Source organism: Hyla sarda, chromosome 2 (genome assembly GCF_029499605.1).
Source record: "Hyla sarda isolate aHylSar1 chromosome 2, aHylSar1.hap1, whole genome shotgun sequence".
NCBI lineage: Eukaryota > Metazoa > Chordata > Amphibia > Anura > Hylidae > Hyla > Hyla sarda.
In genome coordinates this window covers 145,764,517-145,791,439 of record NC_079190.1, presented here as the reverse complement: position 1 = coordinate 145,791,439, position 26,923 = coordinate 145,764,517, and the positions used below count along the sequence as shown (strand labels likewise).

Sequence of the window (26,923 nt, the reverse complement as noted above, 5' to 3'; positions counted from 1 at the left end):
AAGGGGGCCAAAAACAGCCCCATGAGGGGTATGTTGGCTAAATTCCAACATATACATGTCAGGATCCGGATAGGTATACTGTGAGGATACTGGTGGTGGATCCTCTGAGGTGATGACGTGGGCCGTACCAGGGGAATGGAGTCTAAGGGGTTACTGGTTTTCACCAGAGCCCGCCGCAAAGCGGGATGGACTTGCAGCGGCAGGTAACCTCCAGGTCGTTCCACCCGATTCAGCGACTCAACCCCAGCTGACGGCTGAGACAGGCACGGTACAAGGGACAAGGCAAGAACAAGGTCAGACGTAGCAGAAGGTCAGGGCAGGCAGCAAGGATTGTAGTCAGGGGCAACAGCAGAGGGTATGGAACACTGGCTTGGAACATACACAAGAACGCTTTCACTGGCACTGAGGCAACAAGATCCGGCGATACAAGGAAGGGGAAGTGGGTTTTTATAATGAGGACACAGGTGAATGTACTGATTGGGCCAGGCGCCAATCAATGGCACACTGGCCCTTTAAATCCCAGAGAGCTGGCGCGCGCGCGCCCTAGGGACTGGGGCCGCGCGCGCCGGGACTGAGCAGAGGGAGGACGGGACAGGTGAGTGGATTGGGATGCGAGCCGCGGGCGCGTCCCGCTACGCGGGTCGCATCCCCGCCGGTGAGACTAGTGCAGCGCTCCCGGTCAGCGGGTCTGACCGGGGCGCTGCATTGAGGTAAACGCAGCGAGCGCTCCGGGGAGGAGCAGGGACCCGGATCGCTCGGCGTAACAATACATACGTAAGCTAAACTGGCTTCTAAAGGGATTTAAAGTAACATTATCTCAAATAATACAGGGGCTATCATTTTGGGCATCCTACTCCTCACAGTATTACACTGGGGAGCTTGCATCTCTTCCTCCTACCGCCGTACTGCCACCACTGGCTCTGGTCAGATGACTCCTCTGTGATTGGCTGCTCATCGCCGGGAAGGATTGCATGCTTCTGGGTCTCTCAGCCGGCTTCCCCGGTGTTCCGGCTCACAATGGCGAGCCTCTGTCCCCAGGCGGCTTTCCCCCGCATTGGGGAACCCTTGTCACCCAGCACCTGCACCAGGCTTCCGCGTCTCCCACTCCTCTCAGCTCCAGGTGAGTAGAATGCTGTCATTTTTGCTGGGTTTGTGCCGCAACAGAGTATGTCCCTTATTCTTTGTAAACAAATTTCATGTCCAACATAGATTTAATTTGGGTTTAGTAATCCCTTCTGCTGTTTTGTGCCGGGTTCAGGCCGGTAGATTAAGCAGAGCTCCTCTCCTCCTGTAACAGAGCCGCCGCCATGCTCAACAAGCCCACACCCCCACTATAATTTTTTCTTTATCAATGAATGTAGTTTTATTAGCAAACTTCTAATATATAGTTGTTTTAAAAATACATGTTGCACAAATAGCTCATGCTATTCCCCAAGCAAGAAAGATAACTGCTTGAAGGGAATGTTAATGCTTTGACAGTCCCCTATGTCTATGAATTAATGACAACTTTTTGGTATCCTACAGCCACCACTAGAAACAAGACCAGCTTACAGCTTTAGGTTTACACACTGAATTTAATGACAAAGGTGTATGCTATAAGCTCATAAGTTCTATCTAGTGGTGGATGTAGGCAACCAAAATGTTGTAATGCAATCCCTAAATGGCCCATAGTGTATATATATATATATATATATATATATATATAAATAGATAGATAGATAGATATGTCATGGTGACGTTACAAAAGTACGGTATGGAGAAACTTTAGGAGCCAAGCACTCTCCGTACTCAGCAGCTGGCATCATCAATCAGTAACATGCATCAGTGGAAGCTCTGATCCTGGCTATTTACCGTATATACTCGAGTATAAGCCGAGTTTTTCAGCATGATTTTTCGTGCTGAAAACACCCCCCTCGGCTTATACTCGAGTGAACTCTCCACCCGCAGTGGTCTTCAACCTGCGGACCTCCAGAGGTTTCAAAACTACAACTCCCAGCAAGCCCGGGCAGCCATCGGCTGTCCGGGCTTGCTGGGAGTTGTAGTTTTGAAACCTCCGGAGGTCCGCAGGTTGAAGACCACTGCGGCCTTCGACATCATCCAGCCCCCTCTCACCCCCTTTAGTTCTGTACAGTACTCACCTCCGCTCGGCGCTGGTCCGGTGCTGCAGGACTGTCCGGAGAGGAGGTCGTCCGGTGGGATAGTGGTTCCGGGCTGCTATCTTCACCGGGGAGGCCTCTTCTAAGTGCTTCGGGCCCGGCCCCAGAATAGTCACGTTGCCTTGACAACGACGCAGAGGTACGTTCATTGCCAACGTACTTCTGCGTCATCGTCCAGGCAACGCCTCTATTCTGGGCCCGCAGCGCGGAGAAGAGGCCCCCCGGTGAAGATAGCAGCCCGGAACCACTATCCCACCGGACGACCTCCTCACCGGACAGTCCTGCAGCACCGGACCAGCGCCGAGCGGAGGTGAGTACTGTACAGAACTAAAGGGGGTGAGAGGGGGCTGGATGATGTCGAAGGCCGCAGTGGTCTTCAACCTGCGGACCTCCGGAGGTTTCAAAACTACAACTCCCAGCAAGCCCGGACAGCCGATGGCTGCCCCGGCTTGCTGGGAGTTGTAGTTTTGAAACCTCTGGAGGTCTGCAGGTTGAAGACCACTGCGGGCAGATGATGACAAGAGGATGATGAAGGGGGGGTGTGGGATGATGACAAGAGGATGATGAAGGGGGGGGGTGGGATGATGAAGGGGGGTGTGTGGGATGATGAAGGGGGGTGTGTGGGATGATGACAAGGGGATGATGAAGGGGGGGTGTGGGATGATTACAAGGGGATGATGAAGGGGGTGGGGATGATGACAAGGGGATGATGAAGGGGGTGGGGATGATGAAGGGGGGTGTGTGGGATGATGATGAAGGGGGGTGGGGATGATGACAAGGGGATGATGAAGGGGGGTGGGGATGATGACAAGGGGATGATGAAGGGGGGGGGTGGGATGATGACAGGTGATGATGATGAGGGTCTGGATGATGACAGGCGGTGATGATGATGAGGATGTTAATGACGGGGGTCTGGATGATGACAGGGGGGATGATGTATTTCCCACCCTAGGCTTATACTCGAGTCAATAACTTTTCCTGGGATTTTGGGTTGAAATTAGGGGTCTCGGCTTATACTCGGGTTGGCTTATACTCAAGTATATACGGTAAACTCTAGATGCGAAGACTGTGCTCCAATATAGTAAGCCCCGCTGTTCAGTCCCTCGAAAAGACAAAAGATGAGAGGAGAAACAAAAAAGCTACATATTCAATCGTTTTTCCCTGCTCAACTTCCCTAAAATACCAGACACCCAACAGCCCCATTAAAGTCAATGGGATCTGGCCAGATCCGGTGGTGTCAGCTCTGACCCATTTAGGCTCCATTTGGTGCCAAAAACAAAATAGCCAATCAGACCTTGAACAAGTCAGGGCAAGAAGAATCTATTCTTAGACGACACTTCAGAGTAATGTATGGGGCCAATTGCCCCCAACCCCATTCAACCACATGGAATCTAATCAGTTGTCATGCCAACCAGAGGGATAATGAAGGTCTCCATGTCTGCCATGACTACATTTGCAGCCTGCCATTTGTATTGGAGTGAACTGTATAAGGCTTTTTTCACACTGCCATTAGCATGGCCATCGGGAGAGCCGGGCAGAATACTGGGAGAAAAATTACTGCTTGTGCTGTCTTTTTCTCCCACTATTCATAACGGCGCCCAGCAGCCCCCAAAATAGTAAATGGGAGCCGCCGGGACCCATTGTTGCCCATTGCTTCCCATCGTGAGGACGGCCGTTAAAGTCAGGAAAAAAAAAAGAGACTTTGATGGCCGTTCTCGACAGGGAGCAACAGCAGTGTGAAAGGGGCCTAAGCAATCAAACAATTGTACAGCAAAGTCCCCTAGTATTAAAAATTTTTTTTTTAATATTTAAAAAAAATTAATTTAAAAGCATACGTAAAATGTAAACACCAAAATAATAACCACGATTAGTATCTCCGTGTGCAGAAATGTTATTCAAATATAATGTTATTAATGCCACATGATGAATGCCCTAAACCAGAAAAAAATCTATGTCTGAATTGCTAATTCCACATCACACTGCATAAAAAAATGGTATGAAAAACTACAAGATAAAAAAGTACAGATCATGGTGCAAAAAATAAATAAATAAATAAAGTATAAATAAAGTTAAAGTTAAAGTATAAATAAAGTTCTGTAAATAATATAGGGATCAAAAACAGAACTCCCAAACTATTTTTTTTAGTTCAACAGTAAATTTAAGCCATGTTCGCACACCATTTTATTTACAGCCGTTTTTTTCAGCTGATAAACGACCTCATAATCAGCTGAAAAAACAACCATAAATGTAAACATGGCCTAATGATAAAATTAGGGGGACAGGTACAGTGTGCAATTGGTCTTGCCAAAAAAACAAAAACAACAAAAAAAAAACTCATTTGCAAACATACTCATTTGCAAACCATAATAAACATATCTTATGAAAACGATTGCCACTGATTTTTTTGGGGAAAAAGACAATTATAAAATAAGGTGGATGTACACCCTATTTATACAGTGGTAAAAGTGTTGACTTCAAACAGCTACTACTGTTAAATAGAACCATAGACAATTAGATTTCACATCATAGATGTATGACATACTGACAAGGAAAATAAAACCTAGTAATACTGGGGAGCAGTACAGCCAGCAGAGAGGTTGTCATATTAGATACAGGTCACTTTCTGACCTGTCAAACTGAATGGCCCTCAATGTTACCTTTTCACACCATCTTGTGGTTAAGATACCAGCTGCACACTCGTTCATGTCTACAAGTCTTTTTAGGCAATGATAACTTGGTAGATTCCTTTGTTTTACTATAAGGGAAATGTAACCCAAACAAGCATACAATAGGATTAATATCCTGGGAATAGTGTCAAGTCCAGATGGAACTGACAGGCAGTGGAAACTGGCAGCGTGAAGGAGAAGTAATTCTGATATTATTTTCACACAGCTTTATAATAATATCACATCCGGGAATCGAGACGAACAAACCAAACCATGCATAATGTGTAATCCATGGGGTAATCTTAACATCAACAATGAAAGCTAACAGGTAGAAGAGACTTTACAAAGGTTTTTCTCATCTCTGATTCCATTATTGTATGGTGGAGAAGCATGGGAATTATAAGCAAGGATACAGTGCTATAAAACTGTAATACTTTCAAACATGGCAAAACTTTCTTCCTTCCTAAAATAGTATAAAGAGGCTTTTGGGGATTTTGATGTTGATGACTTGTTTGTAGGATAGGCCATCATGATTACACTGTTGGGGTTAGACCTCAGCATCAGCAGATCGAAGGGGCTATTGCTCGAGCAAGTGCCATGTCCTCTTCATTGTTTACCAAGATTAGCTACCAATATTTAGTAGTGCTATGACTGGTATTGCAGGGGAATACTTGAATGGGACTAGCCAGCAATGAGCTGCAATACCAGGCTGTGTCTGATAAGCAATGGAGGGTATACAGTGCTAGCCAAACCCCTTTAATATAAATATTTTACTTTTTTCATAGATTAAAGTGTGAATCCAATATCAGGTTCTTACCAATTTTCCAGAAATCAGTAGTTTATAAAAACAGGGAATATAAAAGCACTTTATATGCTTCTTTCTAAACCTATCAGGCTCCTTTTCTCCTACATCTTCTCTCATCTGTTCACTCATTCAGAAATTAGTAAGGGAGTCCATAAAACCGAGCAGATACTGACTTTCAGCATCACTGACAGATCAGATTAAAGTTTTTTTTAATGGGGAGGGTGAAGAAGGTGTAATGAGAGAGATAGAGACACAGGCGGAAACACTACTGGCTATTTACTGGCACTGCTGATTACTGCTGTAAAATTGTCCTCCATGCTGCTACTGTTTTTGAGGGTGTTCTACTGAGATGTAGGAGAGCAATATCTCATCTTTTCTATGTGCTCTGTATAAAGCTAAGTTTCCACTTTGTTTTTTTCCCCGGCAGTTTTTGGAAAACTGTCACTGCAGTTTTTGAGCCATAAGGGAGATGTGGATCCATAAGGGAGGAGAAGTGTCCTATTCCTTTTGAATACACTACTGGCTTTGGCTCAAAAACTGCAGTATTCCAAAAACTGCCAGAAAAAAAAAAATTTGGAAACTTAGCCTAAGGGAGACATTTTAGCAGCTAGTCTCCACCCACCTATTTCTCATGCATACATGTTTGAGAGTTTACAGAGCATACACAAGTGTTCAGCATCACTTCAGGGAAACTGAAGAATTAATTGGTGGCTTTCTTTAGACACACTTTTTGTACCCATGCCGTTCTGTGCCATTTGTTTTTCAAAATATTGTGTTTCAGTATGTGTTTTTGTTTGTGTTTTTTTTCTTATTACAAGTGAGGTCATTCTTTGATCATATGATTCAAGAATTTCTATTGAAGAATGTAAGCAAAAACATTTTGGAAAAAATGCCATAAGCAAAAAAGCATTGTAGGTATGGCATTTTATATTTCACTATCATCCGCTCGCTAACACCTATTCAATGTGTTTCTTCAGAAAAAAAAAGCTATGCATTGTATTTATTTATTTTTTCAGAAAAACACCTTGTGTGAAATCACTTTTAAAGGGTAAACGCCATAATTTAGTTTTTTTTTATTACTTTTAATGGGTTTGTAATGAGCACATGGATTTTAAAAGAGATTAGCCCTTTAAGGACAGAGTGTTTTTCTGTTTTTGCACTTTCGTTTTTTCCTCCTTTTAAAAAAGTATATCCCTTTCAATTTTGCAAAAATAGATTTCAACTTGAGTTTCTACCTCCTAGCAGGCATAATTGTAGTAAATTCAGTGTGTAGGGATGGCCACAACACTTCACCCAAAATCATGTCCACTGTACGCTAAGCCCCAACCACTTGGAGAGCTCAATAAAATTAGTAAATTTTTTTCAGAAGCCTCAGGTTTGTACAAAAATGTACAACTTTTTTCTGGCCTGTGCCAGGCGCAAACTTCAATAAATTCTCTTCCAATATCGTGGAGGTGAAACGGAACAAAAGGAACACTAGAAGCACTCTTAGTTCAAGCACTACATAATTCACTACATACAGATATAAAGAAATGTTAAAGGGGTACTCCGGTGAAAACCTTTTTTCTTTTAAATCAACTGGTGGCAGAAAGTTAAACATATTTGTAAATTACTTCTATTAAAAAATCTTAATCCTTCCTGTACTTATTAGCTGCTGAATACTACAGAGGAAATTCTTTTCTTTTTGGAATGCTCTCTGATGACATCACGAGCACAGTTCTCTCTGCTGACATTATAATAATAATAACGCTTTATTTATTTTTGTCCTTAGTGGGATTTGAACCCAAGTCCCCAGCACTGCAAGGCAGCAGTGCTAACCACTGAGCCACCATGCTGCCCTTAGCATACATCTGCTATGCACAGTTGCTAAAATGGACAGAGATGTCATCAGAGAGCACTGTGCTCGTGATGTCATCAGTGTTCCAAAAAGAAAAGAATTTCCTCTGTAGCATTCAGCAGCTAATAAGTACTGGAAGGATTAAGATTTTTTAATAGAAGTAATTTACAAATATGTTTAACTTTCTGCCACCAGTTGATTTAAAAGAAAAAAGGTTTTCACCGGAGTACCCCTTTAAGTGAAATTCCCAGTAAGTATATCAATAGTATAAATGCACTTGAGATTTAGTAAATAGCTTAGACTGGCATGAAGGTTCTAGCATTCTCTAGGGACATACACTTTAACTAGGTTACTATGTTAAAACACTAACTGAATATACAGCTGTGCAGTAAAGTAAGATAATGGTAGTTCCAGTTGTTACTCAGTAGTGGGGTACATAAGACAGCCATAAACATTCTGGGGGGTCATGCATGGACATAACTGTAAGGGTTATAGAATGTTGGGGGGAAGTTTATACGGATTTGGACGTGGAACCCAGGATCTTCAAGTTGCACCTCTGGGTCATGCTATAAAACTGCACATAAGAAGTGCCCAAATAATGACCAATCGGATGAGTCCGGATACTGAACTGTAAAAACTCACATACAGAATTTTTTTTGTTGTTGGCAACAATATCAATATTTTTCCCTGATATGTTCCTATTGGGTTTCTTTTACCATATTTATTACATAATTGTAATCATAAGATAGAAGATGAAGAATTACAAGCAGATATCCTACATTGTGTCAGAGCCTTGGGTCAGAAATAGATTTGATATTATTAAGTATAAGTATTCTAAGATGATTATTACAAATATTAAGCAGGGCAGTGATCTGATGTACTGACTCATGATGGCTCATCCTATATACATTCTAGATTACTGGGGGAAAGGGGGGCATTCACATATTCCTTCCATTGTGTAGGGGTAGCCTTGTGTATAATAGTAGCTTGTAAAAGGCCCCTATGGAAGGGATATGTAAAATTGTCTGCAGCCCTTGTCATTTTTGCTTTATTTAATACTGCCACATAGAAACATAGAATGTGTCGACAGATAAGAAACATTCGACCCATCTAGTCTGCCCAATATTCTGAAAACTATCAATAGTCCCTGGCCCTATCTTATATGGAGGATAGCCTTCTACCTATTCCATGCATGTGTAAACTCCTTCACTGTATTTCCAGCTACCAATACTACTGACTTCTCTGGCTGGTCTTTCTTCCAAGCTGTTATTGCATTATCTCTGTACTGTAACTTTGTATGTGCATCATACCAGCATCTGACATCATTATGAGGGAGATTTATCAAGGGATTTAAGCTGCTTTTTGGTTACAAAAATCGCACAAAAAGTCACATGTGCGCCTCAGCATTTTCTTGCGACTTTTGTGGGTAAGCAAAAAATACCAATCTGCAATTTTCAGTTTTTACTTTGCAGTGGTCCAGGATTTATCATTGCTAAAGTTGCACATAAGCAAATAAAAGTTGCAAACCACCTTCAAAAAGTCGCAAGTGTAAGCAAGGTCAGACCTGGCTTACAATCTTGCCTATAACAACATTTTCAAAAAGTCGCACAAGTCTCACGTGAGACTTTTTATGTGACTTTCTGCACAGCTCCGCTCCCCGGCACCCACTCACATCTACCAGCTGCTTGCAAGATGTTGGGACTACAACTGCCAGCATGTCCTCACTGTAAGGGCATGCTGGGAGTTGTAGTCATGCAATAGCTAGCGGGTGGGTGGTCGGGGAGAGAAGCTGTGCAAAAGTCTCACAAAAAGTCGCAGGTGAGACTTCTTGTGCGACTTTTTTTTATACTTTCATTTTCACAGGCACGGTGGGATGAGCGGGTAGAAGATGTACAGGAGGGTGACAAGCTTGTCACCCGCCAGCACATCTCCCACCCACGAAACACTACTACAACTCCCAGCTTGTCCTTACTGTAAGGGCATGCTGGGAGTTGTAGTCATGCAGTGGAGGGGGGGGGGGGCAGGGGACCAGCTTGTCACCAGCTTGCACATCTCCCCACAGCCGTGCTACATGACTACAACTCCCATTATGCCCTTACTGTAAGGGCATGCTGGGAGTTGTAGTCATGCGGCGCGGGCGGGAATTTTTTTTTTCTTCCCATTTCAGATCCGTGTATCCTGTGGTGACCAGTGTTTTTTTTTTTGTTTGTTTTCTTTAATGTTAATAAAATGGTTAACAAGGGCTTGTGGGGGAGTATTTTTTGGGAATAAAAGTTTTTTTATATATTTTTTTGTTAGCACCAAAAACAGCTAGCGCTAACATCCCAATTATTACACCTCAGGGGTGCCGGGAAGAGCCGGTACCAACAGGCCCGGAGCATCAAATATGGCGCTCCTGGGCCTAGTTGGTAACAGGCTGGCCTTATTTAGGCTGGGGAGGGACAGTAACAATGGTCCTTGCCCACCCTGGTAACATCAGGCTGTTGCTGCTTGGTTGGAATTTGGCAGAGAATGAAAATATGGGGAACCCAAAAACGCATAGGGCTCCCTGTATTTTTATTCTCAGACAGTATAGGGATAATGTATTCAGTGATGTCACAGTATACAGTATAACATTTTTTGGTAAAAAAATTTTTTTTATAAACAAACACTTTTTTTTTCGCTTATGTGTGCTAAGAAAATTGTATTTCAAAGTGATGTTATTGATTTTTGCTTATTTGAGCCAAATTTATAAACCCCCTGTGATAGTATGATAAATTTGTCACTCATAAGCAAACCCAAAGCAAAAAAAAAATGCCTACAGAACTTGCTTACCAAAGCAACGATGATAAATGTCCCCCTATATGTTTTTTTTTCCTTAACTGTATTTACAACACCATGTTATACATTGTTTAGAAAGTGTGGCATACCTGCTAGGGTAGTGGCACTATTTCTATAATTTTTGTTCTGTAACATCAATGAGTAGATGACCCCAGTTCTGTGACGTCACTGAGTACATTATCCCTATACTGTCACATCGCTGACCACATTATGCCTATACTGTGAAGTCACTGGGGGAGATTTATCAAAACCTGTGCAGAGGAAAAGTTGCCCAGTTGTCCATAGCAACCAATCAGATCGCTTCTTTCATTTTTAACAAGGCCTCTGAAAAATGAAATAAGTGATCTGATTGGTTGCTATGGGCAACTGGGCTCTTTTGCTCTGCACAGGTTTTGATAAATCTTCCCCACTGAGTACATTATCCCTATGCTGTGACATCACTGAGTACATTATCTCTATACTGTGACATCACTGAGTGCATTATCTCTACACTGTGACATCACTTAAATACATTATTCCTATACTGTGACATCACTGAGGACATTATCCCTATACTGGGACATCACTGAGTACATTATCTCTATACTGTGACATCACTGAGTACATTATCCCTATACTGTGACATCACTGAGTACATTGGGGGAAATTTATCAAATCCTGTGGAGAGGAAAAGTTGCTGAGTAGCCCATAGCAACCAATCAGATCACTTCTTTCATTTCTGAAGAGGCCTCTGCAAAATGAAAGAAGGGATCTGATTGGTTGCTATGGGCAACTCAGCAACTTTTCCTCTGGACAGGTTTTGATAAATCTCCCCCATTATCCCTATACTGTGATATCAGTGAGTACATTATCCCTATACTGTGACATCATTGCGTACATTATCCCTATACTGTGTCACTGTGTACATAATTTTACTACTGTGAAATCACTGGCCCAGATTTATCAATCTGCCTGAAACCAAACCATCTAATCTGCCCATAACAACCAATCACAGCTCAGGTTTCCTATCTTAACAAGCTCGGATAAAATGAAAGCTGAGCTGTAATTGGTTGCTGTGGGCAAAGCCAGACAGTGATGTCACGACCCCCGCCGCCCGCACCCAGCGTTCTAAATAGACGCCGGGTGCTGCACAGAGATTGCAGGGGTCCCAGTTGCAGGACCACCGTGATCTGACAGAGTACTCCTTTAATTATCAATAACATAAAATTACAGGTTATGGATACTAGACTTATGTGCATAGAACATTGATCCAGGGATTTATTCTGACGTGAAAGAATTTTTCCATAAGGAAATTGGCATCAGCCTCATGTGGGGTCTTTGCTTCCTCTGGATCAACACAGTAGGGTTTTAGGTTGAACTTGATGGACTATGTAAGTGAAGAGGTCTTATGACAATAAATGTATAAAGAAAAAACAATTGGTATTAGGTACAGAGGTGTAAATGCAGAAAATAGTTGCTGTATGCTCACCCATAGGCTTTTAAAAATAGGCTGTAAGCTCTGGTATGTAGAGTAAGTAAAGGGGTATCCCCATCTCCTTAAACTATGTAGAGAGCATGGCAGCATAAACAGGTTTGCAATTGGCTTCATTTAGCAAACTTTCCTGGTTCTATAGATAACTCTTCTTATATCTGCTTTTATTGACAGCTGTTTCCTCTCCATCATGGTTCCCGTCCACCAGCTCTGCTTTAGAAAAAAAGGTGACATTCCAAAGTGTCTGGAAGCTTCTGAGCTAAGTGCACATTTGCTCTACCTGTTCCGCTTATCTCAGCACATTCATTATTTCTGACAGTTACAGGCATAGAGGGACATTTATCAATGTTTGCTTATGTATTCTTTTTTTTTAGTAATTTTTTCCTTACTTTTTATTTTGCTTATGTGTGACTTATTTATCAACTGGTTTCAGCCTGTTGATAATTTTCTTTCACGTAAGCAATTTTTCCTTTTTTACTTTGGTAGTAGCTTTTTCTGCTCCATGTTCGAGCTGGAGTAAATTTAGTCAATTTTTAACCCTGTTGCGACTTCTTTTTGCGCAGTTGCGACTGTTGCAGTTAATAAATACCTGACTACCCGTAGTCCATTTTAAAATTATTACTACGTAGTAAATTTTTGGAAAACTTGCTTTTCTCGCTTTCCACTCAAAATGTCGCACAAAAAATAGCGTAGTCGCAGTTGCGACAATTTTGCAACAATTATAGTAAAGAAAACCTGACTAAACCCGTTTATAAATGTCCATAATAGTGCTTTAGCTTGGGAGCTATTAGGCACAGAAGCAGATGACATGTCTATGACCCCAGCCCTGTTCCCCACGATTGTGATCAAAGGGCAGCAGGGAGAGGTAATCAGGGAAGATGAGACCCCCACCCCTTTAAGATTTTATGAAATTGAATCCTAAAATGATTTTGCAGCCTATTTTTGTTGTATATACAGTACATGCTCACTCAGGGTTAGCATACAACAACTATTGTATCTGCATTTATACCTATGTAACCTACGCCAGTTGTCTTTTCCTCATTGTCATGAGACCTCTTCCCTTGCAATATTGATAGTAAAGTTATGTATTAATATATTTAGTGAATACTTTAATGGGGTATTCCCCTGGAAAACATTTTTTTTTAAATCAACTGGTGCCAGAAAGTTAAACAGATTTGTAAATTACTTCTATTAAAAAAATATTAATCCTTTTAGTTCTTTTCTTTTTGAATTTCCTTTCTGTCTGACCACAATGCTCTCTGCTGACACCTCTGTCCATTTTAGGAACTATCCAGAGTAGGAGCAAATACCCATAGCAAACCAATCCTGCTCCAAGCAGTTCCTAAAATGGACAGAGGTGTCAGCAGAGAGCACTATGGTCAGACATAAAGACAATTCAAAAAGAAAAGAACTTCCTGTGGAGCATACAATAGCTGATAAGTATGTAAGGATGTTTTCCAGGGGAGTACCCCTTTAATTCATGCCAAAAAATTGCTTTTCACTCAAAATATTGACACCACATAGTACTGTGTATAGGATTCTCTTATAAGGGTTTCAGTGGAAGAGCCTACAACAGCAATACAAAATAGTAAAAAAAATATTCTGTTGCTGTCACACATACCTTTTGGATTCTTCTGTAGTTGTTGTTGTAGTTGTTGTCTTGTTACTGGGAGCCCAGGATTGTCTGTTAAAGATTTATTTATTGTATCAGCCTCAGCACCAAGCCAAAAATGAGCTACAATCTACAATGTCCATTTTAGGAACTGTCCAGAGTAGGAGAAAATACCCATAGCAAACCTATCCTGCTCAAGGCAGTTGCTAAAATGGACAGAGGTGTCAGCAGAGAGCACTGTGGTCAGACAGAAAGAAAATTCAAAAAGAAAAGAACTTCCTGTGGAGCATACAATAGCTGATAAGTATGTAAGGATGTTTTCCAGGGGAGTACCCCTTTAATGCATGACAAAAAATTGCATTTCACTCAAAATATTGACACCACATAGTAATGTGTATAGGATTCTCTTATAAGAGTTTCAATGGAAGAGGCCACAACAGCAATACAAAATAGTTAAAAAAATATTCTGTTGCTGTCACACATACCTTGTGGATTCTTCTGTAGTTGTTGTTGTAGTTGTTGTCTTGTTACTGGGAGCCCAGGATTGTCTGTTAAAGATTTATTTATTGTATCAGCCTCAGCACCAAGCCAAAAATGAGCGACAATCTACAATGTTCTATTGCTATGAACATGCATACCTTTTGTTGGTTACTTCTGGCCCACTAAATAGAAGTAAAAAAGACAGAATGAGGAGTGGCATTATGAAACAGCAGCCAGGAATTCATGAAAGGCTGCCAAATCTTAAGCACAAATAAATCAAAGTCTAAAAGTCATAAGGAAGGTTACCATACATAAATGCCATTATTTACTTGGGTTCTCATCTGCCATATTTACAGCATTATTATAAGGAGAGGATGACATTCATTGCTAAAGCTAATACCATGACTTGTTGGAGCTGTTAGTCATAGCATATTCTATTCAGGAAAGTCAGTCAGGAGAATTAGTCAGGAGAACTGGACCGTTGGTGGCTAATAGGTGGCGCAATTAACTGTGATCATGATAAGACCAGTATTTAGCACTAGGCCAGCAAGGCCCAGGCCTATGGTGGCATTTTGTATGTGTGTGTGTGTGGGGGGGGGGGGGGGGGGATAGAAATGCTGGTCTGAGCTCGGTCCCCGAAGCTGGTCATGGTGGGGAGAGAGCACCAGGGAGGAGGAAGAGGCACCAGGAGGAAGAGGGAAAAACTTTTCACTGCCCCTACATGGCTCCACAGCCAGGGCTTGTGCCAGGGGTTCTCACCAGGTAAGAGCCGCCTTTGGTACCACAGGAGGAATTATTCCTGATTGGAGGATGGACAGGGGGTAAGCCTGAGCTTTGAGCACTGCTCCTGCTACATCCCTGGCTCCTGTTTAGTGGCAGGCCACAGCAATCAGCTACAGCACGCCCTGGTAGATGACCTTGCTGCACCACCTACCACACATCAGTCTCAGCTAGGAGCTAACTGACACTACATGTATGTATGTATGTACAGTACATGAATGTGTCTATATGGTATATTTATGACTGATATACAGTATATGTGTGTATGATGGAAGCATGACCTACTGTATTCTGTACACTAGTAATACATCAATCTCTTATATCATATATACAGACTGTAGAATTTAATCATGGGAGGGCTGCAGCACCACAGTTGCGTACATCATAGGCCTGAATTGAGCTGGACCTAGGGCAGCACAAAACCAAAATACACCACTGGATCAGATCCGCTGATTAAATATAGTAGCTCTTTGTCTTTTAAAGAGATTGCCACTGTTCTAGTCCCTACTGTTTTCTATAAGGCACTTATTACTATTAAGAATTTTTCATACATATTACAAATAAGAATCTCTTAATGACATTACTAGGTACTTGTTAGCTGAGTTACATCTTCTGTTTACAGAGACATCAGTTAGATATCTTGTTAATGTGGTTGGTAAACTTATTATTTATGATTAGTGGAAAACTTTTATAGGTAAAATATATGTTAAATGACAATAGTTAATAACATTGGTGTGTTAAATAAAAAAAATACGTGATATCAAAAACATTATTAGAAATTAGAGGCATGGACAATAACCATTCGCAGCAGCTTCTATATCATGGATACAAATATTTTCTTTGGTGTTTCTTTTCTAAAGATCCCTTTTGATCATCATTGTCTGCTCAGAGCCTATTCAGCTCTCCAGCAGTTGCAAAACTACAACTTCCATCATGCCTAGATAACTAGTGGTTGTAGTTTTGCAACAGCAGGAGAGCTGCATATTTCAATACACTGCTCTGTAGGATATGGTATATACTAAATGTATTACACACATGAGTTCACACATTAGAATAAAGGCAAAGCCATCTCCTGGATGGAGTTTGTGCTAAGCATGCAAATCAAAAGTAAAGCCACAGCGTATATGAAAATCAATATGAAAACAAGTATGGATATGAAAACTTTATTTATAATAGCAGAAATGCAGAAATGATAATATTATGTCATTTACTCAATGTTTTTTTAATAAACATGTACCCCCTCAATCCCAATCCTGCTGTCCTCGCCAAACAGTCCTCCCATCAATAGCATGGTGCCCTATGGAGGAGCGTGTGACCATAACATCACTCAGCCTTCTCCATCGGAACATACATACTGCACACAACAAACTAGTTCAGGTGAAATGGAGGAGGCTGAGTGGCATTATATGGTCACATGTTTCTCAATAGGGCACTACGTTATGGACGCTGGCACCATCTAGTCAGGACAGGAGGGTGTGTATTAAAAGATATTGGGTAAGACATATTATCATATATACATGTTTTAAAAAAAACAAAAGGGAACTGTGGCCAACTCCTTTAGGGGGTCATACTAATTTCCACCAGTTTAAGGAGCCAGTCCAGCCTTAAGATAAGATAAATGCCAGAAGAACCAGTAGGATCAACAAACTACTATATGGGTCTGGTGGGTGTCCTCCCCATTCTTTTGGCACAGTAATTATCAGGGAAAACAATGATCGGGCATGCCAGATTTTAATATGCCTAATTTTTATTCACTAATTCCCAAAATAAAAACATGTTCGCTGGCTGGTCACTTGGAGAACCACTAGCTTAACTTTATGGCCAGCTAATCTGTAAACTTGCTTCTATACTTTGCATTCAGATTCCTCATCTCTGTTTACTGTCAGTGAATAGAAAGATTCACTCATGAAATACTGTATATTCCTAATTTATTATACTGTATTTTTAGAGGACAGAGCTTTTAGTTTTGAGATTTGGACAGAAGAGGAATGTGAGCCACTGCTGTGCTTACAGGGGTACTCGGCTGCTCAGCGTTTAGAACATAACTGTTCCGAACGCTGGAGCCGGCGTCGGGAGCTTGTGACATCATAGCCCCGCCCCCTCAATGCAAGTCTAGGGGAGGGGGCGTGATGGCTGTAACGCCCCCTCCTGTAGACTTGCATTGAGGGGGCAGGGCTATGACGTCACGAGCTCCCGGCCCAGCTCCAGTGTTCGGAACAGTTTGTTCCAAACGCTGAGCAGTGGAGTACTCCTTTAACTTCCAGAGGATTGCCTACACTGATACATGGAACCAGTTGTGGGCAGCACCAAAAGATGCATATTTTCAATGCCAGAAAGCATTATAGGATATAAGAAATTGAAAAACAAAATGATTACCTAAGATTACCTGCTATTTATTTTTCTTTTGCTTGCCGGGTGGCAGCTTTCTAACTGAACCCCATCATAAGGACAGAGCTGTAATGTGTGACTATGTCATAGCTACAGGACCTACAGGAAGCCTAAAGTGGGCTGAGATACAACTCCTGTCCTATTATTGGTTCAGGCTGCTGCCCGTTCCCTCTCCACTACAGCTCTGCTTTCTTTCTTGCTAAGTCATTTCCACAGACTTTGCATAGATCTAAAGTACAAGTAACAGTAAGAAGTGTTGTACCATAGCTGATCAGTAAAAGATGCTTCTTTCATCTCTTATATGCCTATTCCCCCTCCTTCCCTGCTAAACTTTCATTCAATCTGAAAAAGCAGCTCAATTCTGTCTTTTGTTAAAGTGCAACTGTCATGAAGTTTGGGGCATATAAACTGTGTATTGTGTGTAGACTATTGTGTGTAGACTGTTAATCCAGCATTACTTTTACCTTCTTTATTCCAGTTGTAATTACTAAAAAAACACTTTTCTTTGCAGTCACTGACAGTCGGATAGGCATGGCCAGGGGTTCGCTATACCCTCCTGCTGCCACGCCTCTCCCCTATACCTCAGTGCTTGGACTGCTGTGTGATTGACACAGGTCCCCGTGCATCCGCCCACTTGGATTTTTACCGATAGGAATTTACACAGCAAGCGCTGGCTCCCCCGGGCCAGCACTCGCTCCTGTGGTCTGACATCGCTGCCGGTACAATGCTAGAGGCAAAGGGAGCGAGTGAGCTCTCTAGCATTGCACAGGCACACGGAGATGTGAAACAGCGGGAGCGGGCGCTTGATGGGGAAGCAATAACAGTGCCTGTTCTCCTTTTCTTTGTGTGTGCCTGCAGTTACTAGAGGCAGAGAGCTCACTCGCTCCCTGCCTCAAGCATTGTACAGGCAGCGATGTCAGACAGCGGGAGCGAGTGCTGGCCGGGGGAGCCAGCGCTTGCTGTGTACATTCCTGTCGGCCAGCCCACACGCTGAGGTATAGGGGATAGGCGTGGTGACAGAAGGGCATAGCGAACCCCTGGCTTCGCCTATCCGACTGTCAGTGACAGCAAAGAAAAGTTTTTTGTGGTAATTACAACTGGAATAAAGAAGGTAAAAGAAATGCTGGATTAATAGTCTACACACAATACACAGACTTTGGTTAGTTTATATGCCCCAAACCTCATGATAGTTGCACTTTAACAAGATGGGCTAGCAGCTGAATAAGGGGTTAGGTTACATCCTGTCCATATAAATCTAGAGGGGAGGGGTGAGAAGAGTTATTGGAGAGAGGAATAAGGACATTTTATGACATCAATGCTGAACATGTTTCCTAGGCCAGTTTATTAACAGAAGTATTGGGTCAGACCATAACCCATATGTAACAGGTGATACTTTCTTGCTTTATCTTTTATATGATACTTGATATGTATAAAATGTCTTGGATAATATTTCTATATAAATAAACAGTTATTTAAAAAAAAATTTGGGATTGTAAATTCTCAATGTGACAGCAAAATAGCATAGCAAATTGATAAACAGCTGCAAAACTGAAATACAAGAACTGAATATAGCCATCAATAATATTGGCAGGCACTCTAGGCACTCTAGAGTTTATTGTCTTCTAATTAGTTATCTTGTATATTACATCTTATATTTTTGCCAACATTATTAGTTTAGCTATATGACGTAACTTGTATTGTGAGCTCAATAGCTATTGAACATTGATTGGATGGAAGAAGTGCAGAAGCAGATCAATGCTCTTAATACAAATGCAATACTGACAAGCTTTGAAGCTAAATGCCCAGCGCTAGCGGAACAACCATCCACCAATAGAGGCAAAAAAGAGCACTCTTTTAGTTGCTGGGCGCTACCTCATGGGTAATCTTTCCAGAGTGGCTGCTTTATTTCCTCCTTGAAATGTATTTCTTGATGGAATTCTGTGAGGAAATATGGAACCGCAGATATAAAAAAGTCATCACAGATTATTTTATTGATAATCTGTGTCATGTTACTGTAGACTATGCTGCAATACAATTCATAAGGTTAAGATACAATAGATCATGTTGTTAAACACTGTTGAACATTATTTCTTCTGTGTGTTATGTTTTGACAAATCTCAAAATCTAATTAAATCAAGTCATTATGTTCTGAGACGTGTATCGTATCAATCACTCAACAACACAATACACAATCCTTTCACCATTCAGATCGCTATGATGTACAAGCTTATTATAGATGCCAATCAGGTTCCTGACTTAGTACATTAGAGGGTTGAAAGCCAGAATGGATATACCGTAAATCTCTGGCACTTCTATGATCACAAGTGATCATGGCATGACAGCATCCAAGTCAATACAAAATATAATAATTCTTTTTTTTTTTTTTTATGGGAACCTTTGAGTTGACTTTAAGGCTGCTTTCACGATATAAAGTTCTTCCATTTCAAAGAGCCATTATAATGTTCCGTTATGAAAACCCTTAAAAACATCCGATAAACGGCCGTTACAAAATCCCATACAACCGTTACAAAATCCCATTAAAGTCTATGGGATTTTTTACATTACCTATTTTAACCCGTGATAGCCGATTATTAATAACGGACGTTATTTTGTGACGGGAGTAAAAACGGTACATGCACTTTTTTTCTTCCGTCAGAAAATAACGTCCGTTATTAATAACGGTCTATGACGGGTTAAAAAGGATAATTTAAAAAACCCATATACTTTTTTGTAACAGCCATATGGGATTTTGTAATGGCCGTTTAATGGCCGTTTTTAAGGGTTTTCATAACGGAACATTATAACTGCTCTTTAAAATGGATGAACTTTATAGTGTGAAAGCAGCCTAAGGGGTACTCCACTGGAGAATCATTGTTTGTAAATCAACTGGTGCCAGAAAGTTAAACAGATTTGTAAATTACTTCTATTAAAAAATCTTAATCCTTCCAGTACTTATCAGCTGCTGTATGATCCACAGGAAGTTCTTTTCTATTTGAATTTCCTTTCTGTCTGACCACAGTGCTCTCTGCAGACACCTCTATCCATTTTAGAAACTGTCCAGAGTAGAAGCAAATCCCCATAGCAAACCTCTCCTGCTCTGGACAGTTCCTGATATGGACAGAGGTGTCAGCAGAGAGCACCGTGGTCAGAAAGAAAGGAAATTCTAAAAGAGAAGAACTTTCTGTGGATCACCGATTTCCGTAGGAAGGGCATTTTCTCCTATCACCCCTTGTAAAAATGTAAAATTTGGGGGAAAACTGCATTTTAGTTTTTTTCAAAAGGTCGTCAAACACCTGTGGGGTGTTAAGTCTCACTGTACCCCTTGTTACGTTCCTTTAGGGGTGTTTTCCAAAATAGTATGCCATGTTTTAGTTTTTTTTTTTTTTTTTTGCTGTTCTGGCACCATAGGGGCTTCCTAAATGTGATATGCCCCCAAAAACAATTTCAGCAAATTTGCTTTCCAAAATCCCATTGTCGCTCCTTCCCTTCTGAGCCCTCTACTGGGCCCGCCGAACACATTATATACACATATCAGGTATTTCCTTACTCGAGAGAAATCAGTTTTTATAATTGGGTCATTTGTGGGGTATTTCTAATTTGAAGGCCCTTCAAATCCACTTCAAAATGTAACTGGTCCCTGAAAAATTCCGATTTTGAAAACTTCTTGAAAAATTTGAAAATTGCTGCTGAACTTTGAAGCCCTCTGATGTCTTCCAAAAATAAAAACATGTCACCTTTATGAGGCCAACATAAAGTAGACATGTTGTATATGTGAATCAATATAAAAATCTATTTGGCATGTCTATTTTCCTTACAAGCAGAGAGCTTCAAAGTTAGAAAAATTCAAAATTTTCAAATTTTTCATGATATTTTGGAACTATGTTAAAGTAGAATATGTCATGCAAAAATCAGTCTTGGAATCAAATTCATAAGTAAAAGCATCCCAGAGTTATTAATGCTTAAAGTGACAGTGGTCAGATGTGCAAAAAATGCTATGGTCCTTAATGGGGTACTCCGCACCTAGACATCTTATCCCCTATCCAATGGATAGGGGATAAGATGTCAGATCGCCGCGGTCCCGCTGCTGGGGACCCCCGGGATCCCCGCTGCGGCACTGCGATATCATTACAGCACAGAGCGAGTTCGCTCTGTGCGTAATGACGGGCAATACGGGGGACGGAGCAGCGTGACGTCATGGTGCTGCCCCTCGTGACATCACGGCCATAGACTTGTATTGAAAGGGGCGGGCCGTGATGTCACAAGGGGCTCTGCGCATGAATGATAGCGCGGTGCCGCAGCGGGGATCCCAGGGGTCCCCAGCAGCGATCTGACATCTTATCCCCCATCCTTTGGATAGGGGATAAGATGTCTAGGGGCGGAATACCCCTTTAAGGTGAAAATGGGCTCAGTCCTTAAGGGGTTAAGCTCACTATGTAGATTAGATAAGTGTCAGCCACACCCAACTGACCTTTTAATGTGTATGGTGGCCTTCTACCGCTTCCCTGATGTCAGATGAAATGGAGAACAGGATAGGAAATGTTGGATTGTAACTGGTGGTCCTTTTGTTCTCAGCAAGAGAGAAGCTTCTGCTAGAGGGATAAAGCAGCATCTTTCTCCCCTCTCCCCACTGAGAACACATGCATGCTCAACTGAGCATGCATGTATAAGAGGAGAATGGGAGAGATAGATGTCAGCTGAAAGAACTACAACCTACCGCTATCTTATGTGTATGGCTGTCTTTACTAATATTATTGAAATGCTCGATTTGTTCTAAGCTGATATAAGTTGAATGATTGCTTTACATATCTGACATCACTAAATATCTAGTTTTACAAGGATTATGAATTACATCACTATTGTCCTTACCCAATACAGGTCTAAAAATATAATCTATTATAGAATTATAGTACCACAGCTTGATATTAATAATGTTACATGGTATTTAGTAATGTGAGTTATTAGTAACAAAAAGATAAAATGTGTACATGAGCTAGGTCATTTACTGAAAGTTTACATCTGTAATATTTCTTATCTGAATGCAAAAAGTAGATTTTTTTATTCCGAAAATATCCCAAAACAACATAAAACCCAATACAGTACCTGTCTAAAGCATCATCTGACTTGAATCTGTTGTGTAAAGGCTTCTCGTCTTTATCAAAGCCACTGTAACACAACATAGAACACAGATCATAATATTATAAACCATGCAAATCTACCAATTCTGCTGTTAAAGTTGGTTCCTATGTCATCTGACCTACATCGGACATATTTAACATTGCAAACATTGGGATTGATTTTCAACAGGCATATGACTTCTATAACAGATGCTCAGTATCAAAGCCGGTGTCCTCCTTCTACTACTAATATTGTTAGATAATTCTTTAAAAACTGTATCTAAATATCTGCAAGGAACATGCATACTCTAAGATCAATCAGGAAAACAACAAGACATCATTTTAGTTCATCTCTACCTGTATTAGTAAAACCAAATAGCAAAGCAAAGGCCCATATAAACTTGGAAGTTCCAGTATAATCTAGTATAGTGTTATTAAATATTTGCTATAAACACTAAGAGAAGTTGAATGCTGATTCAGAATTAGTAGTGCATTGCAAGTAGCACTTTATATAACTCATCCAACATTTGACAATGACTGAAAATGACAAACCATAAGAAGTACTTAATGAATATGTAACAGTAAGCGCTATATGGGACTTTTATAAGACACAGCGGGATTTCAAATAAGTGCATACTTGTATAGTTGTATAGGAGAGTGCCGCATATTAGCAATATAGAGGTACACAGGAATATGGTAGTATACAATGCTGATATATAAAAACAATATGCAATAAAAGAAGGCACTATATACCTGTCTATAATATCAGCATTTGCGCAAGTAGATGAATAAAATGCAAATCCCGAGTGGTTCTCAGGTAGAGAGATTGCTGAGAAAAACAAAGTCTTACATGTTATACAAGATAAAGGAAGAGAAGAAAAAAAAGAGAGGACAGCGCCTCGTGTAATCCTGCAGATATAAAGGGGGGGGGGGGGGTGACAGTCTAAAAATGGACTCTCACCTGTTACACCTCTTGGTTTTATGCATATCACCCCAAATAACGGGGTACCGGGGAACTGCAAGCCGGAGGAGTGAATGCTGGATACCGAGTAAACGGGTCCAGAAATAGGCAAATTCAGAAAGCAAAAAGAACTCCAGCCAATACTAGTTTCCCGTTCCTTTATAGTCATATTTGTATCTGCCGTTTCCGTGCTTTTCCTGTGCCGTATGTATTCAGATGCTGCTAAGTCCAAGGAAAAGTCTGTGTCCAATGTTGTGAGAGGTGACGGGAGAACGTTCTGGCTGCAGCGTCTCAACTCGGTTCACCGTTAGTCTGGTGGTGTTTGACTATAAGTAGTGACATCACTACGGTGGCTGTAGAGGTCCACAATCCTTTCCAACGTGTTTCGGAAACAAAGAGGTGGTTTCCTTCATCCAAAACTGCCTCTTTGTTTCCAAAAGGCGTTGAAAAGGATTGTGGACCTCTACAGCCACCGTAGTGACGTTACTACTTACAGTCAAACACCATCAGACTAACCACGAACTGAAAAAGTTACGGTTGAGACGCCGCCGGCCGGGGCGTTCTCCCGTCACCTATCACAACATTGGACAAATAAATTTTCCTTGGACTTAGCAGCATTTGAATAACTACTGCACAGGAAATGCACGGAAAGCGCAGGTGCAAATATGCCTATAAAGGAACGGGAAACTAGTATTGGCTACAGTGGCCTATATAACATATAAGACTTTGTTTTTATCAGCAATCTCTCCACCTGAGAACCACTCGGGATTTGAATGTTATTTAGCCACTTGCGCAAATGCTGATATTACAGACAGGTATATAGTGCCTTCTTTTATTGCATATAATTTTTATGTATATATGCTATCAGCATTTATTAGCCACACAAGTGTACAATACGGCACTTTCTTTTTCTTATCCACAGCTCCTATTTAGAGCCTATGCACCGTTCCTGTGTAGCTCTATATTGCTAATATGCGGCACTCTCCTATACAACTGTACAGGTATGCACTTATTTTAAATCACGCTGTGTCTTATAAAAGTCCCGTATAGTGCTTACTGTTACATATTCTTTAAGTACTTCTTGTAGTTGTGTATGACATACAGGAATTCATACCTTCAGTATAGCAGATTGGTTGGGCACATGAACGCATTACCACATCCACTTTTAGAACTATTGTTATATTGTATATTTAAAATGACAAACCAGCTGCCCCAACTAATATGCCTACAATTTGGAACATTATCCAAACAGCTTTAGTTTATACAGTATGTGTTATATGAAGTCAATGACATTTTACATAATGTATTTGCTCATGAGTAAATGCAATGAAAGTAGATACAATTGAATCCTTTAGAATTTTCCAAATGTTATGCCATTTTGTTAACAAAACAACTTTGTTCTTAGTTTTTTTTTTACTTTTATGGACAAACAAAGGAATTGTAAAGCCACAATACAATGTCTCTAATAATTATTACCTGTCCAAGTCCTCCTGTGATCTATATCGGCTAAGAACACTTTTCCCATAGTTTTCATCTCTACTGTAATAAGTGTAAAGAGAAATTGTTCACCCAAACAGAAATAAATAAAACGCCAATACATGATGATGATGGTATGGTAACTGTGTTATTACATTTTCTCCTCCTCCTCTTCTGGTCGGTTTTTTATCCAGCTACTGTCCTTTAGCAGGGTCCTTTTCTTGTTTGTCTCCTGTATTACATTCTGCCTGTTTGTCGATCCCAGGGTATTACTTTTGGCATCTATTAAGTGAAACAGGAAAAAAATGAAGTGCTGCCAAAGACCTTTTACAGTTGTATGCAAGAGTTTAGGCACCCCTGACAATTTCCATGGTTTTCATTTACAAATAGTTTTGTGTTCGGATCAGCAATTTAATTTTGAGCTATCAAATATCTGAAATATTTCAATAGTGAAATAAGGTTTATTGGATGAACAAAAATTAGCATTCTTCATCTAAAGAAAAGTAAACATAAATTTGGGTATTGCATAACTTTGGGCCACCCTTATCATTTTGTTGATTTGAAAACCTGATTAATTGGAACAAGCAATTGGTTTGGTGGCTCATTAAGCTTTGAACCTCACAGACAGCTAAATACTGTGTATTCCAACTGGTACATATGTTCAGGGAGGGATCAGAGAAAATAAAATAAAGTATAGGATATATGATACAGGGGGGGGGGGAGTTAGAGCAGTAAGACACTGAGGGGACCGGCGCGCCAGACCAGAGTAGATCAACACTATGTCATATGTAAATTAAATATAGCTATTTTAGATATGACATTGACAGCCTACCCAAGGGGAGGGGGGGGGGGGAACTGGGGCCTAGGGAGCTATTTATCCCTGTAATACCCTAGTTACGGCTGGGTCCACACTACGTTTTGTCCCATACGGGAGCGCATACGGCAGGGGGGAGCTAAAACCTCGCGCTCCCGTATGCCACCGTATGCGCTCCCGTATGTCATTCATTTCAATGAGCCGACCGGAGTGAAACGTTCGGTCCGGTCGGCTCATTTTTGCGCCGTATGCGCTTTTACAACCGGACCTAAAACCGGGGTTGACCACGGTTTTAGGTCCGGTTGTAAAAGCGCATACGGCGCAAAAATGAGCCGACCGGACCGAACGTTTCACTCCGGTCGGCTCATTGAAATGAATGACATACGGGAGCGCATACGGTTACATACGGGAGCGCGAGCTTTTAGCTCCCTCCTTCCGTATGCGCTCCCGTATGGGACAAAACGTAGTGTGGACCCAGCCTTAGAGCGCTATAACCATAAAAAGGGCAGTCCCGCACTGGACTGGACACCCCTAGTTTCTCTACCATAGGGTGGTACATATTTGAATAGTCCGACTACGGCCTTCCCTATCTGGTGTATCATACCACCCTGAAAGTGGGGTCCCCCTGTCATCACATATCATCACTAAGTAATATCTGGTTAAACACAGTTTTTCGTTAAGACCGTTACGGGCCACCGTGTCCAATGTATAAATCCAGCGGGTCTCATGTTGTAAAAGCAATCTATCAAGATTGCCCCTGCATACGGATGGACGCAATTTCTCAATCCCGAAAAAAATAAGTGTTTTTTATCTCCATCGTGTGTCTCGTTGATATGTCTCGCAATAGGTGTATCGCTTTTTTTGCGTATGTCGCCTATGTGCTCCAGTACCCTCTTCCACATTTCGCGGATAGTTTTACCAACATACTGGAGGCCGCAGGAGCACACGGTGACATATACCACTGCCCCGGTATAATAATTGATAAAATCCTTGATTTTATATGGTCTCCCTGCATTGGATTCCACTTTCCGCATAAAATCACATGCTACAATGTCCACATTTATGTGAGCCAGTTGATCTGTGTTCCAGCAGCCATGTTGAATGTGCAGTACGTGTAGGGTAAAGATGACTATGTGTAAGTCTATCAACTAGGCTTGGTCCTTTCCAAAAGGTAGCCTCCAACCGATGGTAGTCTCCAATAATTGATCCAAGGTCTCTATCCATCTGTAATATCCCCCAGTGATGTTGTAGAATGGATCTAACAATTCCTGATTTGTTATCAAAGGTGCTAATGATTCGACAGATCTCTGGGTTCTGCACAGGTGGTTTAGGTATAAGTAGATGTTCTCGAGTGGTAGTCAATGCATGTTTAAAGGCTGGTGTGGGAATATGGTCTGGATAGCCCCTATCTCTAAATCTGGCACGCAGATCCCCTGCCTGTCTCCGGAATTCCTCCTCCTGAGAGCAATTCCTCCTAAGGCGGATGTACTGCACCTTGGGTATCCCCCTTTTCAAGGGTCCCAGGTGGCAGCTCTCCCACCTT

General features: G+C 41.4%; 1 protein-coding gene across 2 annotated transcripts in view; it reads right to left on the bottom strand.

Moving 5' to 3' along the window:
- The window catches only part of SCEL (sciellin), a 113,895-nt gene that overhangs the window by 52,813 nt on the left and 34,159 nt on the right, over window positions 1-26,923 (bottom strand). For both annotated transcript variants that reach the window (XM_056555566.1, XM_056555567.1), the window contains exons 3-9: window positions 24,722-24,848; window positions 24,567-24,629; window positions 22,116-22,178; window positions 18,888-18,953; window positions 14,006-14,029; window positions 13,853-13,915; window positions 13,377-13,439 (exon numbers count right to left, since the gene is read on the bottom strand). In XM_056555566.1, coding sequence (XP_056411541.1) covers window positions 13,377-13,439; window positions 13,853-13,915; window positions 14,006-14,029; window positions 18,888-18,953; window positions 22,116-22,178; window positions 24,567-24,629; window positions 24,722-24,848 — 469 coding nt within the window. The remainder of the gene's footprint in view (window positions 1-13,376; window positions 13,440-13,852; window positions 13,916-14,005; window positions 14,030-18,887; window positions 18,954-22,115; window positions 22,179-24,566; window positions 24,630-24,721; window positions 24,849-26,923) is intronic.